The following is an 18,079-nucleotide window of genomic DNA, read 5'->3' on the forward strand; positions in this document are numbered from 1 at the left end:
AAGCAGAAATTTTAAGATTATTTGTATGGGGTTATGAATCGGTATGGGGCTAGGAGAAACTATTTCACACGTTTTAGTTAGTTTTAGAATGTGCTACATTAAAAAGGTTTTTACTTCAATCATTATTTTTTGCGTTTTAGTCCTGCGTATCGAATTTTTCAGTCGTTTACAAGCATTTTGATAAGACGACAAAGATACGTGTGGTAAATTCAGTTTCTGTTCACCTAAGTCAACCAAATATTGTTTCCTTCTTCGTATATCTCACGAAAAGACCATAAAGTGAAAAAGCAGACCTATTCGATCTCACATAGACGCATACAGCAATCTTTCTTACCGTGAAACGTTCGCGATTGGAGCAGGAAAAAATAGTGGTGGTACGCAAAGTACCCTTCACCACACACCAGAGAAGAAAGTGAGCTAAAACTGAATTGTGATCCAGTTGTGAGTCATGCTGAGCTCATCACGGAGTTAGTTTAAAATCAATTGCAAAAATTTGTTAAAGTAGGAAAACTTTACAGGAAGGAAAAGTAACATACAACAGATACAGGAAAGAGGGAGGAACGTTAAGAATAGATGGTCCGTGGAGAAGTGTAGGATCAAAAAAGGGTGCAAAGCAAAGATGCAAGCTTCCTCCCCTATTGTTCAACAAATATGTCTAAGAAGCAATGATGGAAATAAAAAAAGGTTCAAGAGTCCGATAGAATTTGGGTAAAAAGATACCAATGATAAGATTCGCTCATGACATTGCATCATCTGTGAAGGAAGAAATGTTACTTAACATCAAAACTGAAAGAAATGTAACAGAGGAGTCTTCCTACATTTGAAGCAAAATAACTCCTGATGGACGAAGGAATGAGGACATGAGAAGCATACTAACATAGACGAACGTGGCATTCCCTGTGTACTACTATCAAACATAGATACTAACTTGAGAAATAAATTCCTGGGAAGTGGAGCATAGTACTTTATGGAAATGACTGCTGGGGAACCGGTAAAAAAGATAGTTTGCTGAAAATTAATTGTACTACACTTTTATGGAGATGTACAAAGAAAAAATTATACAGTACAACACAAATTGGTATATGTTACAAAAATAACAGAGAATGATGAGTGTGCGTGCTAAGAGGTTGACATGGCAGAAGAAGTCATAACAGATGGCAATAAACTGGTCACAAAATTTATGACAACTTTCCTTGCCCCCCAATCCTCCGAAACAGAACTCTTCCTGCTCTCATGAGTGAAAACATATTTGTAACTAATATGAAACAACAAATACTACTGTAAAGAAGTGAGCCGTGGAGAAATGAGAAGTAGGCCTAAATAGAAGCAGCAGAGATGAAATATTCGTAATTGAGGAGAGTGAAGTGTGCACTAGAAGATATGGTTCAGCAAAAGGGTGAAAATATTAAAAAGGACCCACTCGCAGTTGCTACTCCAGCTAACATTTTGAGACAGGGAACCACAGTCTAGGAGACCATATGAAGAAGATGTCAGCTACAATCTAACCTTATAGTTAAACCCGATTTCTTTACTGCAGCAAAGTGAAGTGTAAGTAACTGCAAAGAGAATGTACAGTACATCAATGTAAATATCAAATGCACACAATAACTCTGACAATGAGGGTCCTACAGTCTCCAAGGATGCATTTCACAAAAAAGATAATGTAGAAATGATAGAGAAGCAACACCTCCTGAATAACCTTGGTCCACGCCCCCTTGGCAGGGTGACAGTGAAGATCTTACCAGCAAGGAAGGTGAAGAAGACAGACTTAGGATCAATGAAGGTGGGGAAAGAGCCACCCTCCTGTCAGAATCTAAAATGGACAAAGGGCACGACAGCTCCACATTTCAGCAGTGGTAACTCGGCAGCGTCTGTTACACACTTCACTGCCAGATGAACTAGATGAATTTCAAACTAACAACATGGTCTCACTTTGTGAATTCAGGGATGAACCTGGATTTCTTGCTCTCTGTAATTTACAACTTCAAACAGCAAAATGTTACGTTCATGTAGTGGATGCACTACCTCCAGTGGTAACTCTCATGAGGAACCCACAATTAGGCCTAGTAAAGCATTGTGATTTAGGATGTTGTTGGGACTCCACGCTGCAAAATCCCAGTTCAGTATACTGAAATGCCTTTTAACTTTAAGTTCAAGAAGAAGCACAACTTTTGAACAGTAAATGCAAATTCTTTTCTGAAAATTGTTAAATAGGAGAAAGTGGAATTTTTTCTACAGAAGAAACATATAGGAATTATAGCAGTGCAGGAAACAAGGAGAATGTAAATGTTACACAACATTACAGAATTTACAAAGGGAAACCAGCAGCAAGAATAAGGAAAATGGCTTGGACAGAAAGATTAGTGCTTAACATCACTTATGCATGTACAAGCAAAGTACTTTATAAAGAAGTGTATTGCGCTGAAAGTGATTCCAGTGTTTGCAAAAGCGAATATTAATGTCAAGAACGAAGTATCAGATGACTTGTTCCTTATTTACTGATTTTTAAAAGAAAAATTGTATAGTCATAAATCCCCATGCTGCTAAACATAGCATTAAAAAAAAAAGAACTATGAGTCCTGGTAAACAAGTTGTTAATTAAATGAACTGCTCAAGTTATCATTTAAGCCAATAACTGATTAAGATTATAACAGAAACTATACACCCACAACAGTCACATGCTAAAAAATGCAACAGAATTTGTATTGTTTCCCCTGCTATTCTAATTCCAGCTGAGGTGGCTTTCCCCTCACTAGATGTAACACATTTATATACAAATTTACCAGTTAAAAAAACAATTGACTTCACTGAAAATAACCTCTTGGTATAAAATAAGATGAGTAATCATAAAACTGTAGAGATGTGTGAAATATTTAGTATAGTTTAATCTCAAAATTATTTCTTATTCAATGGTGCCTTCTATAAAAAACCACATGGCTTAGCCATGGATATTTGCCTGGCACTAGAAAACATTTTAAGATGATCTTGGGAACAATTGTTTCTCTGCACAGCAGTAGCAAAGTGATCTATTACGAAAGTATATTAAGGACACACTGTTCAAAGGATGCACAGCAGATGTTCAGAGTTTACATAACAAATTTAATGATGTACATCTGAATATCAACTTCACAATTGAAGTGGGAGAAAAAATCAACAGTTTTCTTGATTTAGGGACAATCAGACTTAACTTACAACATATTTAGAAAACCCAATACCACACCTGCAGCTACAACTGTCTTGTCATCCTCTGAGATATAAACATGCATTTTTCCATGCCATGTTTGACAGTTTGGTTAGAACTCAACAACTTATTACGAAATATGACTATGTTAGTGGACAAGTTATGGATGAAAAAGATTAGACTGAAAGAAAACTTAAGACAGCAGATCACATTACAGAAACTTACAAATGAGGCAAATCTTATGTTTGTAATCTACCCATATGGGGGTAAAACCTCTGATAAAAATAGAGCAGCTTTTCAGAAAGAGTACTGTGAAAGTTGCTTTTGAAACAGAGATGAAGTAAAGACAGTGCAAGACATAGAATGGAGAAGGAATGAATATATCATCAGTTGGGATACATAAGGTCACTTGCAGCCAGTGATACCAGATATACCGCAATCACAAAGCTGCTTTGAGTGACCACCTTAAGACAGGAGAACATACAACAGGGGACACGCTACAAGAAAACACGGAAGTAGTACATATAGTGGAAAAAATTATTCACATGAATTTTCTTGAAAAAGTGGAGTTATATACCACCCTTAAAGTTCACCCTGACAAAATATTTATGAGTGAAAAGATGGTCAGAGAATGAGACATTTTAATAATGAAGGTATAATTACCAATGATAACAGACATCTTTATACCTTAGCACTAATAACTGTTGACTATGGGGTACACCTACACTACAACACATATTATCTTAATTACTGTGTTGCTCCCACATTATTTTCTCACAAGATAAAGTTGTGGAACAAAGAACTTTTTACTTCAACCTATATATATATATATATATATATATATATATATATATATATATATATATATATATGTCAGTTATCAAATTATAAAATACTTCTGGCACTGCTGATCATACTTGAATAGATTTTAGTTTTTATTCTATTATGGAGCTATTGTCCACCTGTATGCTGTATGGTATCTATGGACATTTTGTTTAGTTAGTAACTGTTTCATGAAATAATACTGTTTCCTGTGAGACTATGGGGAGATACACAGATAAAATAGTTCTTCTGCAGTTAGTTATGCACCAATAATTTTAAAATATTGTATTTCACTTTCTGTGATTTGACAGTGGCAATTACACCTGCGCAGAAAGTTAGTGGTCAAACAGTTTTGTTACAGATGTTAACCCAAAATGATGTAACATTTTATTTGGTACAATGTACCGACCATGACATAATAATGTGACTTATTATGTTGGCTTCCACAGTAATAATCCTGCAATATGAAGCTGTGACCAATGAAAAATTTGTTTCAAATTGCTAAAATATATGCTATTGACAATTCCAGCGTTATCCGCAGACAACATTAACCACCCCTGTATTGATCAGCCAAGTGCAACAGGCATGGAACACCATCTCATGTACTTACATCTGGCACCTGTGCAACACAATGCATGCACGTTCGCATGTTCATAATCAAAATTCCGGCGGCTGCATCAGTTATTGATGTACTATCGTTTCACATTTGCAATGACGTATATCACATTTACATTAAACTGTGTTCTTGCGATATTAATCACTTAAATACATTACCTGGGCAAATGTAATCCCAAACTTTCATTACTCTACATTAATTACTTTTTACTGCAATTGTTTTTCTGTCAGTGTATTTTAGTGTCCATGATTATGTAGTTTCATTACACCTGAGTCAAATGTGTGTAGTTAAAGTACTTCGTTATAGACGTTACCCAAAAATGATATTATATTTGGTATTGTCTATGTAACTACGACTGTATGCATTTGAAGAAGTATTTTTGTTTTAATGTTCTACTGTGAAACTAAACACAGTAAAGAGATCGTAATGTTAGACCTACTACTCATTACAAAATGGTACAAAATTGGTTGCTTCCAAGAAAAAAGATGAAATTTGTACATGAAATAATTGTACATCTAAAGGATAGAATAACATAAGCTAAATACCTTCAATATGTAAGGCGATTTTGCAACTTCATACTTTTGTTAGTCTATGTTTAATGAGAGTGGGCCTCATCATTTCCTGTGTGTCTATACAATTTTAGCTTGTTAGAGACAGAGTTATGTAGTGTAGATTAACACCTCCAGACGATGTTATCTGGTAGTGATGGGGAAGCCCATGACTCATTAGGTGACGTAAATTTTTAACAAAATGAATAATGTGGCCTATATTACTGAAATACAATGGTACATTTGTTATTTTGTTATTAAGGAAGAGTTACGAAAAGGTCGTACTAATAAATTTTTACTGTACATTAGTATGTAGACAGTCTTTTTGAGATATGATGTTACAGAAAATGTGAGGATATTCCTCAATAATTTCTGTCTTTTATACTATTATATAAAAAGTGTACCTGTAAAAGTAATTCATTGTTTTGAAGCAAAATCAGTGTAACAATAACCACGTACATGGCCACCAAGAAATATTAGAAGGTATGAGGTCTCACAGCCAATCTATTATTTTACGTATTGTGTCATGAATCAACCAGACATTGGAATAGATAAAGTTTTAAGTACTTGGTACGGTGTATGGACTGCAATTTCAGGTTATAACGTTAAGAAAATATTGTTATGGCAAAAGTACTGTAAAAGGGGAAGATGTAAATACGATCTAAGAAAAATTAAGTTTTAGACAATGTTGTATGGTATGACAACGATATATGATATGACAAGGAACTTTATTATTTTTATCGTATTTATTACTTCGTCGCAACACACAATTCTTTTATGGATGTTATACAGCCACCAGTAAATACAATTAGACAATTAGTGAAATAATAATGTTGTAAAGCCTAATGTAGTCGTAACATCTATGATATGCTGATAGTCGATTTAATCTGTAGTCATTATATATTTTTCGTGTCTTAAGTCATCCAACGAACAGTCTTTAACCTGTTCAACTCAGTACACCAAAAACCACAAGCACGAGTGCACACAAGTGTCTCCAAGGCTGATAGAACTTATACGTGATGCACATTCAGCTAATACACTGAAGAGCCAAAGAAACAGGTACACCTGCCTAACATCGTGTAGGAGCCGCTGCGAGCACGCAGAAGTGCCGCAACACGACGTGGCATGGACTCGAGTAATTTCTGAAGTAGTTCTAGAGAGAACTGGCACCACGAACACAGCAGAGCTGTCCATAAACCCGTATGACCACGATGCAGTGGAGACCACCTCTGAACAGCACTTCGCAAGGCATCCCAGATATGCTCAATAACGTTCATGTCTCCGAAATTTGGTGGCCAGCGGAAGTGTTTAAACTCAGAAGAGGGTTCCTGGAGAAACTATGTGGCAATTCTGGACGTGTGGGGTGTCGCATTGTTCTGATGGAATTGCCCATGTCCGTCGGAATGCACAATAGACATGCATGGATGCAGGTGATCAGACAGGATGCTTACGTACGTGTCACCTCTCATAGTCGTATCTAGACGTATCAGGGGTCTCATATTACCCCGACTGCACACGCCCCTCACCTTTACAGAGCCTCCACCAGCTTGAACAGTCCCATGCTGACATGCAGAGTCCATGGATTCATGAGGTTGGCTCCATACCCGTACACGTCCAACCGCTCGATACAATTTGAAACGAGACTCGTCCGACCTGGGAACGTGTTTCCAGTCATCAACAGTCCAGTGTCGGTGTTGACGGGCCCAAGTGAGGGATAAAGCTTTGTGTTGTGCAGTCATCAAGGGTATACGAGAGGGCCTCCGGCTCCGAAAGCCCATATCGATTATGTCTCGTTGAAGGGTTCGCACGCTGACACTTGTTGATGGACCAACATTGTAACCTGTAGCAATTTGCGGAAGCTTGCAGTCCTGTAACGTTGAAAAATTATCTTCAGTCGTTGGTCACGTTCTTGCAGGATCTTTTTCCGGCCGCAACGATATCGGAGACTTGATATTTCCCAGATTCCTGATATTCACGGTACACTCGTGAAATGGTCGTACAGGAAAGTCTCTACTTCATTGTTACCTTGGGGATGCTGTGTCCCATCGCTCGTACGCCGCTTGTAACACCACGTTCAATTCACTTAAATCTTTGTAACCTGCCATTGTAGCTGCAGTAACCGATCTAAAACTCAGCCAGACACTTGTTGTCTTATATAGGCGTTGCCGACCCAAGCGCCGTATTCTGCCTGTTTACATATCTCTGTATTTGAATACTCATGCCTACAACAGCTTTTTTGGCGCTGCAGTGTATATGGTTAACGGTTAACTACGTAGGGGCTTTAGAAAGTAAGTTAGCTATTTCATCCTACTCTAAGACCACTGCTCAAAAAGAGCAGAGAGTACAATTTACAGATTTCCTGCAGACACATTTCTGTTGCTGTACGGATAACAGGTGCGTGACAAGGTGCTAATGAAATGTCGCGTTAGCTCGATTCGTACTCCAGAGCTGAAGTAGGCGGGACAGTACGATTCTTGTGGGCAAAACGTAAAGAAAAAGTGGTGTGAAAAATCAAGCAAACGCACTGTTATCCTGCAGACCAAAGTAACTCCCTACATGGTTCACACAATACGTGCATTCCTTCAACGTTTTCGATGGGAGGTTTAGAAGCGTCCACCGTACAGTCCATTTCTTGCACCTTCCGATTTTCCATATTTTAGGCAGGTTGAAAGAATATCTGTGGGGAAAGAGATTTTCCAACAATGAGAACGTTCTTGTAGTGGTTATCGAATTGATTCCTCGACAGTGGAGTGGATTTCTATCGTCGATGGTCATGGATTTGCATTACTTTGTCGTGTAGTGTAGCATTCAATAAATGTTACTTTGCATGGCATAATAAAGCGTAACTTACCTACTGACGTCCCCTAGTACAAGCTGCACAGAATAGAGGTACTTGGGAGATGTACTATTAGAAAAAGTAATGGCTAAAATAGAAACTACAGATGGCTGGAAAATGAGATGGGAGAAGTCCTATGAAAATGTAGAGAAAATAGCGGAAGCAATGGCAAATCGATGGTTAATCTTGTTCGGATACTCCTAACGAATGAATGAGAACAGGCCAACGGAACATGATGTGTCGACAGAAGTGCCGACACAGTGTGGTTTGAGGGGACCGCAATGCACGCTATAAGCTCACGAAGGATGGCGTGAGGTCTGAAACAGGATACGTAATGAATGCTATAAAGAAAAGTACGTAGCTGCTGGGATACTTAACTTTAATCCATCCTTGTTGTACATCGCTATTGACGATACAATTGAGACTCTGTAGATTCAGGCAATAAACTACTAATGGCGCCTTACTAGGTCGTAGCTGTTGACTTAGCTGAAGGCTATTCTAACTATCTGCTCTGCAAATGAGCGAGGCTTCGTCAGTGTGCATCGCTAGCTACGTCGTCCGTACAACTGGGGCGGGTGCTAGTCCGTCTCTCGAGACCTACCGTGTGGTGGCGCTCGGTCTGCGATCACTGACAGTGGCGACACGCGGGTCCGACATGTACTAATGGACCGCGGCCGATTTAAAGCTACCACCTAGCAAGTGTGGTGTCTGGCGGTGACACCATAGAACAAATATTCTGTATCTAGATAAATGCTCAGCAAGCCACTGACGCTGTGTGTCAGAGGGCACTTCATGTACCACTAACTGTCCTCCCCCTCCACCCATTTCCCTGTTCCACTCGCTGATGGTACGTCAGAAGAATGATTAACGGTAACCTTCTGTATTGGCTTTAATTTCTCAATTTTTTTTTCATCGCGGTCCTTTCCCGCTCTTTACATGGGATCAAGTGACACGTTGCCCGACTTTTCCCGGAAAGTACTCTCTCTAAATTTTAGTAATGAACATCTCTGTGATGCACAACGCCTAACTTCTAGTGTTTGCAACTGGAGATTGTTTAGCATGCCTATAACGCTCAAGAGACCGACAGGGAGATGAACTGTCCCCTTTGCCCCTTAGTTATCCCCACATTACGAAGATTAGGAATGGTGACCACTTACCTGTTTCATTTCTTCGTAGGTGTTCCACAAAATATTGGGCTCATTCCGCAGGTTCCAAAATTCCAGAACGCTTGTCCAGTAGGGAGTGAATTGCACTGCAAGGAGACAATATATTTTATAACATAGTACACAAATTGTTTTGCCAATGACACAAGTAGAAAGGTGTTGAGACGTTTCTTACAAAAGGGAACACCTTAATTTTGACAGTAGTAGGTTATCAGTATTTTTGTTGAGATCAGGAAGTTCCTCTGGAGTGTATGTCAGTGTATTATGTAATAAACGCTTCACCCCCTCCCAGTCCAGCCTGAATGCTAGTGGGATATTCTTCAACGTTCAGTTACGCAGCAGCTTTCGTCCGTGCAGAAACACAGCAGAGCACAACGTTTCGTTTGTGAGTTGTTATGAGCTTCTAACTAGATGTGACTTACTTTGATTTGATTTTCATTTGTGCTTTCATTTACATTCTTAAATCTCCTGTGTGTTAGTGTTTCACTAGGAACAGTCCAGCGCGTTGACAGCTGTATAATGTGTAGTTCCGCCGTTTGCCGGCCGGAATGGCCGAGCGGCTCTAGGCGCTACAATCTGGAACCGCGCGACCGCTACGGTCGCAGGTTCGAATCCTGCCTCGGGCATGGATGTCTGTGATGTCCTTAGGTTAGTTAGGTTTAAGTAGTTCTGAGTTCTAGGGGACTGATGACCTCAGACGTTAAGTCCCATAGTGCTCAGAGCCATTTGAGTTCCGCCGTTTGCATTGCGACAGTCGTTTGTTTTAGTTTGAACAGCCAGTTATTGAATACTCCAGTTAGAGGTAGCTTCTGCCCATACACCTCCACAACAGAGCACACCTTTTTGTTTGTGAGTTGTTACGAGTTTCTAACCAGAAGCGACTTATTTTGATTTTCTCGTGTACATTTTAATTCAATTCTGAAATTTCTTGCAAGTTTACTAGGCACAGTCCTGTGTTTAGTATGGATTGGGACTGTGATTGATGTGAGCGGATGCGAGCTTAGTTGGTGGGCCTTCGCTCACTGCTCCCAGTTGACATCATTACAGGAACCTGGACATGGGGATCCAAGGGACGTACAGCAGGTCCCACGTGCCCCCCCCCCCCCCCCCCCCACCGATTGGTGCACTTCTGTGACCACTCTGTGCTCGCACTGAGGTCCGCATTCTACCTGTGGTCGAGTCATTTCAAGGTGTGGTAGGCAGTGAAAGACTTTCCGGCTGGGCCGAGCCACAGGCCTCAACTTTTCGTCTGGTAAACGGGCTTGGGCGCTGTCTGCGGCTGGTAGGAATACTGAGCCAGAGGCCATCACTTGCCCTGTTTCAGAGGAAGCCTCTCGCCCTGCAAGATTTGGGATTACTGGTAGTTGGGAAATCCAAGGTTAGGCGTGCAATGGGAACCTTAGGCATGTGACTGCCAAGCAGGAGAATAAGGTCAATGTGGACTTTATTTCCATACTGAGTGGAACCACCCTAGTTGTGAAGCAGGTATCACTAAGAGCACAGGGTAGGTGGTGGCTCGTGTCAGTAGTAATGATGTGTGTCACAGTAGATCGGAATAGATTCTGTCTGCCTTCGGTTGTCTGTCTGAGGTGATAAAGACTACCTCTCCTGTTTGCGAGATGAAGGCTCAGATCAAGCATCGTCGAAAGGGTCGACTGCAGGCCGTCGCTACAGAACCGAGTGGAAGGTCTCAATCAGAGACTCAGATGGTTTTACAAAATTGTTGAGGCTTTCGTGGCCACTTTTTGACAAACTGCGTATTGGCTTCTGTCTCGGGTTCTTCGGCCGACGTTCATCTAATGATTTTTCTGACGTTTCGCCAGCACGAGTGACTGGCATTGTCAAAGCTTCACCCTCCACTGCCGATGGTGAACTGGAGCCGAGCTCGCGGGCGCGCCAACGTCCGAGGGCTTCTCCGCGGTCATTTCCGGTGCGGTTCTCCTCTTGCTACCTGCGACGGTCGTTCGCTGCAGTACGGGAAGCCAGGATTCGTTTACCTTAAGGCTTTCCTCTTTCTTGTTCAAATTGTTCGCGTGTTTTTGTATTTCTACAGCTTCTCTGAATAAGCGCGTGTGATAGTGGTTCTCTACAGCCAGAACTTCCGTGTCGGCGAATTTTATTACGTGGTCGTTCTCATTCAGTGCGTGCTCTGCCACGGCCGATTTCTCCACCTGCCCCAACCTGCAATGTCGCTTATGCTCTTTGATCCTGGTGTTAATGGATCGTCCAGTCATTCCGACATAAACTTTTCCGCATCTGCATGATATGCGGTATATTCCCTACATTGCAAGTGGGTCTCTTTTCTCCTACGTCGATCTAAGACACTCTTTGATCTTCCTTGTCGGTTTGAAAATCGTCTTTACGCCATGTTTGCGCAATATACGGCCGATTCTGTCCGTCACTCTGGGAATGTATGGCAGAAAGGCCGTACCCGACATTTCTTTTTCTGGTTCCTTACTTCGCCGAGTGTTTGGCTCTGTTACACTTCTAATATAATTTGTGGAGTACCCATTGCTCCTCAGGACAGTTTTCAGGTGTTGCATTTCTCGTTTGAGGTGTTGCGGCTCACATATTCGTCCTGCTCTCCTTACGAGCGTACTAATCATGCCTCTTTTCTGGCTCGGGTGGTGGTTTGACAGTTTGTGCAGGTATCGGTCCGTGTGAGTCGGTTTTCGATACACGCTGTGTCCCAGGTTTTCGCCGTCCCTTGTGACCAGCACATCCAGAAATTGCAGTTTCTTGTCCTTTTCTACTTCCATGGTAAAAGTTATGTTGCCATGGAGGCTGTTCAGGTGTCTTAGGAAGTCACCGAGCTGTTCTTCACCATGGCTCCACACCACGAAAGTATCATCGACGTACCTGTACCACACCTGAAATGACCGCGGAGAAGCCCTCGGACGTTGGCGCGCCAAGTACATATAGTCTGCGCCCGCGAGCTCGGCTCCAGTTCACCACCGGCAATGGAGGGTGATGCTATGACAATGCCAGCCACTCGTGCTGGCGAAACGTCAGAAAAATCATTAGATGAACGTCGGCCGAAGAACCCGAGACAGAAGCCAATACGCAGCTTGTCAGATGGTTTTACCATAGTTTAGATCGCAGATCCATCGACTTACGCCATAGGGTGGTAAGGTTTGGGGTTCCGCTTAGTAGGTCAGGAGTCTATTACACACAGGAGGCAGCTACATGGGTAACGGGATGAGAATGGAGTGCAATGGGCGACTCTTTAGGTCAAAGTATCTCGGGAAAGCACTGAAAGTCTTCCATCTCAAAAGCTGCATTGTAGACACAGGACGAGTGGAGACCTAGAAAATGGCGGTAGCTGAGTTTGGAAAGATTCAAGGCCCCGAGCGCTAGTAAAAAGTCACTGAAACTCAAATCGTTGTAGGTGCTGAAAGCTGGTTAAAACTGGAAATATGTCTAACCGAAATTTTTGCAAAGTACTTAACGGTGTTTAGATAGAATTGATTACATAGAGTTAGTTGCGGAGAGCTGTTAGAAGTAGTTTACCTTGTAGTGAAACTGAGGTGGATTCATCCTTGTGAGTTAGTATGGGTAGAGGGGTACAATTGACAATCAGAATAAATAAATAACTGGTTGCACTTACCGACTCTCCGACTCAGATAATACAGTTGCTGATGAGGAGAAATGAAACTTGAGTCTCATTTCAGACAGGTACCCGCACTCATACAATTATAGTTGGTAGGGACTTAAGTCCACTCTTGACAATACACGTTCAAAGCCGGTGGTAGGCATAAAACGTCGTCAGAAATAATACTGAATGCTTTCTCAAAAAATTATTTTCAACAGTTTGCTCAGGGGCCTACCCGAAGCTCAAATATTTGTGAAAACATACTTGGCTCCTTAGCAATAAATAATCCCGAGCGAATCGGATGCGTTATGACGGATACAGAGATTAGTGGTGAGACTGAAATCCAAATATTCAAATCCACCAAAAACAAACGTAAAATATATACATGTTTTGAAACAGATAATAATTCTCTTGACGCCTTCCTAATAAACAGTCTCCATTCCTCCCAAACTAACTATGCAAACACAGAACAAAGGTGGCTTGGAATCAAAGAAATAATATCCGCAGCAATTGAGAGATACAGAATATGCCAAATAAATTAATAAGAGATGGTACCGACCGCCCATTGTACACAAAACATGTCAGAATACTGTGGCAGAAACAACAACAACAAAAATACATACCATATATGTATATACGCTTAATCTCGGAGACTAATGATGTTTTACTGCAGCTCGAAATTCAGCGGGGAATTCAACGTGAAATGCTTATAGTAGTTTCTACATCGAAACTTAGTTTCAAAATCTGCCAGAAAATCCAGAGTTTCTGGTCGTATGTAAAGTACCCCAACGGCGAGAAACAATTCATTCCTTCTCTGCGCGATAGCAATAATAATGTAATCGACGATAGTTCCACTAAAGCATAGTTATTAAACGCGGTAAAACGAAATTCCTTCACGAAAGAAGAAATTCATATTTCAGAATTCGAAACAAGAACAGTGTCCATCATGAGAAGCTTAGAGATAGATATCCTCGATGTATGGAAGTAGCTTAAATCACTTAATAAAGGCAAGTCCTTTGGTCCAAACTGTATACCAGTTACTTTCCTTTCAGAGTATGCAGATACAATAGCCCCATACCTAGTAATCATACACAACTTTAGCTCGACGGAAGATCCGTAACTAAGAATGGAAAGATTCAAAGGCCACACCAGTAGTCAAGATAGAAAGTAGGAGTATCCTACTGAAATACAGACCGGTATCACTGAGTCGATTTGCAGTTGGATGCTGGAACATATACTCTGGAATTACCTTAAAGAAAACTATGTACTGATAAATACTCAGCACGGGTCCAGAAAATATCATCTTGTGGAAAATAATGAACTCTTTATCCACACGACGTAATGAGTGCTATTGACAGGGGATCTCAAATTGATCCGTATTTCTAAGAGCACCATAAAGCTTTTGACACAGTTCTCATCAGCGACTTATAATCAAAGTGCGTGCCTGTGTGACTGGATTCTTACCTGTAAAAATTCACACAGTTCGTAGTAACTGACGGAACTGCGAGGTTTTTTACAGGTAAGAATCTAGTCACAGAAGTTCCCAGCGAATTGTTATAGGCCCTCTGCCGTTACTAATCTCTATAAATCATTTAAGGGACATTCTTAAAAGGCCCCTTAGATTGCTTCCTGTCATCTACGGTCTAGTAAAGTCATCAGAAGATGAGAACCAATTGCAAAGTGATATAGACAAGATATCTGCTTTGTGCAAAATGTGGCAATTACACCAAGTCAGGGCCGGCAACGGCATGCCAAATTTCACGGGAGCAGAGTTTGCGGCTCGACCCGTCTCGTCTTTGCTCGGCCCCCCTCGGTAGTAGCCGGAACAGCTCGACGTTTCGTTGCATACTGTGGTGCGACATTTTTCGGTCGGCACAACTCGCCTCACTTCGGCAGAATCGTGGTATCAGCGCTGTTTACCACTCGCAGTTTCTTCGCGGTATGAAGGACGCTGCTTGCACAACGATCTCCTAGCCACATGCCTTTAAGAATGAATGGGAATGACAGTAGAGAGGGCTGAGAATTGGTATAAGCGACGATACTGATTATTTGTTGCGAAACGACGCTATAGTACCATGCAGAAAGAATTTACATTTTTAGATGAGAATGAAAGAGCAAAAAATTACGATGGACAGGCGGGATTCATTGTTCTGTACATCAAGAAGCACTTTGCGCTGGATTTAGAGGCATGGAGCACATGAAATTGGTGGTACGAATAGCATAATTTCATTATATCGTAAATAGGCTGTTTTTTACTAACGAATTGATAGTTCAGTAGCATTTCTTCATTAACGCACGAGTGTTTAATAACCATCTCTAGAACGATCAGTTGGCCAGTTAAAACTATTCCTTTTTTACAACATAGTGATAGCAACTGTAAGGTTCTTTGGTTCCTTCCTTGAAATTGTTCACTTCTAGATTTGGCCAGCATAACTTGTGTTCATTCTCTCTGTGCTAATGTGCGTTTCTGTCTTAGTATTCGGTCGTTTACCTCTGGGATTTTTATAGAAATTAAAATTTTTAACAGTCGTTTTTATTGTGATGTCATAAACAACATGTATGCATAGAACATATTTTTCAGTTGTGTATGGTTTTATTTAAGGTTCCCTTGTACCTCTTTATAGACTTTTGCAACTTAAATTTATAAGTCAATTTGTTGGCCCTTTAGCCCTCCGACATTTGTGACACATATGTCGCGAAGGCTGTGTCTTCGGCCACGCCATAATTTGCAATTATTTTATTAATCCTGTTATATTTATTTTATCTTGCTATTGTGAGCATTCTTGAATTGGTGCTCATTCATCTTGGATTATTATATTTTCTGTTTACGTTAAACGGTTATTAGCAGTTTTCGTTAGTTCTTTTCAGTTTCTTAACTGCCCTTTCTTAAGTGGCATTGCATATATTTTAATAAATTTTAAATTGTTGACATTAAGAAATGCAGTTAGTGTAACCTGTTACATTTGAGTCTGTACTAGCGTGACATGTCCGGTCGCACGCCTCACATCTCTGTTCTTGTGCTGGGCGGAGCTGCTTAGCCTTCCTACTTTGCGTCCTTATATTGTACGCGTGGCTTTTCACAGTCTAAGCCGTGCTAAGAATGCATTAATACACATAAGCTACCCAATAGGAATAGTATTTTACCTGCTTTAGACTGCCGTTCCTTCCAACAGTCAAAATTTATCTTGGTTAATCTTACGTTTCACTTTTACTACCATTTAGTTCAAAATGGTTCAAATGGCTCTAAGCACTACGGGACTTTATATCTGAGGTCATCAGTCCCCTAGACTTAGAACTACTTAAACCTAACTAACCTAATGACACCACACATATCCATGGCCGAGGCAGAATTCGAACCTGCGACAGCAGCAGCCTCACGGTTTCGGACTGAAGCGCCTAGCACCGCTCGACCACCACGGCTGGCCCCCATTTAGTTCCTTCACGTATTTGATGAGACATTTGACGACCGTATGTTGTATCCAGGCGCTTCTTGTTCTTATTTGATGCCGTTCCATGTCAACTGAGAGATGAAGCCTATTCTGATACATTTTAGCGTGTCTATGCACATATTACTGTGCCTTATACGCCTGGATCCACAGCTTAGAACCAAGTCTCATTCTATTTACCATTCTGTCATATTGATTTTTTATTCGATTTTATCCAGATAATCTGATGATGGCTTACAAGGAAGAAACGCGTAACTGCTGTCAATAAAAATAATATTGCAACCGAGACCGGTTACATTGTTGTTGTTGTGGTCTTCAGTCCTGAGACTGGTTTGATGCAGCTCTCCATGCTACTCTATCCTGTGCAAGCTTCTTCATCTCCCAGTACCTACTGCAACCTACATCCTTCCGAATCTGCTTAGTGTATACATCTCTTGGTCTCCCTCTACGATTTTTACCCTCCACGCTGTCCTCCAATACTAAATTGGTGATCCCTTGATGCCTCAGAACATTTCATACCAATCGATCCCTTCTTCTGGTCAAGTGGTGCCACAAACTTCTCCCCAATCCTATTCAATACTTCCTCATTAGTTATGTGATCTACCCATCTAATCTTCAGCATTCATCTGTAGAACCACATTTCGAAAGCTTCTATTCTCTTCTTGTCCAAACTATTTATCGTCCATGTTTCACTTCCGTACATGGCTACACTCCATACAAATACTTTCAGAAATGACTTCTTGACAGTTAAATCTATACTCGATGTTAACAAATTTCTCTTCTTCAGAAACGCTTTCCTTGCCAATGCCAGTCTACATTTTATATCCTCTCTACTTCGCCCATCATCAGTTATTTTGCTCCCCAAATAGCAAAACTCCTTTACTACTTTAACTGTCTCATTTCCTAATCTAATTCCCTCAGCATCACTCGACTTAATTCGACTACATTCCATTATCCTCGTTTTGCTTTTGTTGATGTTCATCTTATATCCTCCTTTCAAGACACTGTCCATTCCATTCAACTGCTCTTCCAAGTCCTTTGCTGTTTCTGACAGAATTACAATGTCATCGGCAAACCTCAAAGTTTTTATTTCTTCTCCACGGATTTTAATATCTTCTCCAAATTTTTCTTTTGTTTCCTTTACTGCTTGCTCAATATACAGATTGAATAACATCAGGGAGAGGCAACAACCCTGTCTTACTCCCTTCCCAACCACTGCTTCCCTTTCATGCCCCTCGACTCTTATAACTGCCATCTGGTTTCTGTACAAATTGTAAATAGCCTTTCGCTCCCTGTATTTTACCCCTGCCACCTTTAGAATTTGAAAGAGACTATTCCCCGCCAACATTGTCAAAAGCTTTCTCTAAGTCTACAAATGCTAGAAACGTAGGTTTGCCTTTCCTTAATCTTTCTTCTAAGATAAGTCGTAAGGTCAGGATTGCCTCACGTGTTCCAGTGTTTCTACGGAATCCAAACTGATCTTCCCCGAGGTCGGCTTCTACTAGTTTTTCCATTCGTCTGTAAAGAATTCGTGTTAGTATTTTGCAGCTGTGGCTTATTAAACTGATAGTTCGGTAATTATCACATCTGTCAACAACTGCTTTCTTTGGGATTGGAATTATTATATTCTTCTTGATGCCTGACGGTATTTCGCCTGTTTCATACATCTGTTGAAACGCGTATGTATTCAGTAGCAGCGATGGCGAGGCATGACAGAATCTCTGGCCAGAGAGTTATTTATCGTTGCTAGTCTGCGCTCGACCGCGCGAGAGTTCAGTTCAGTTGCGTGTAGCGAGCCGGCAGGAACAGTAGTTGTACGTAGCGAGTCGCGAGAGCATGTAGTTCAGTTGGAGAGTAGTAGCGCGCGGGAGACGT

General features: G+C 41.0%; 1 protein-coding gene across 1 annotated transcript in view; it reads right to left on the reverse strand.

Annotated features, from left to right (window-relative positions):
• Nucleotides 1–18,079, reverse strand: part of LOC126412710 (luciferin sulfotransferase-like) — a 67,084-nt gene that overhangs the window by 2,271 nt on the left and 46,734 nt on the right. Inside the window, exon 6 of the mRNA XM_050082427.1 lies at nucleotides 9,161–9,255. Coding sequence (XP_049938384.1) covers nucleotides 9,161–9,255 — 95 coding nt within the window. The remainder of the gene's footprint in view (nucleotides 1–9,160; nucleotides 9,256–18,079) is intronic.

The sequence above is a fragment of the Schistocerca serialis genome, chromosome 7 (assembly GCF_023864345.2).
Source record: "Schistocerca serialis cubense isolate TAMUIC-IGC-003099 chromosome 7, iqSchSeri2.2, whole genome shotgun sequence".
Classification (NCBI taxonomy): Eukaryota; Metazoa; Arthropoda; class Insecta; order Orthoptera; family Acrididae; genus Schistocerca; species Schistocerca serialis.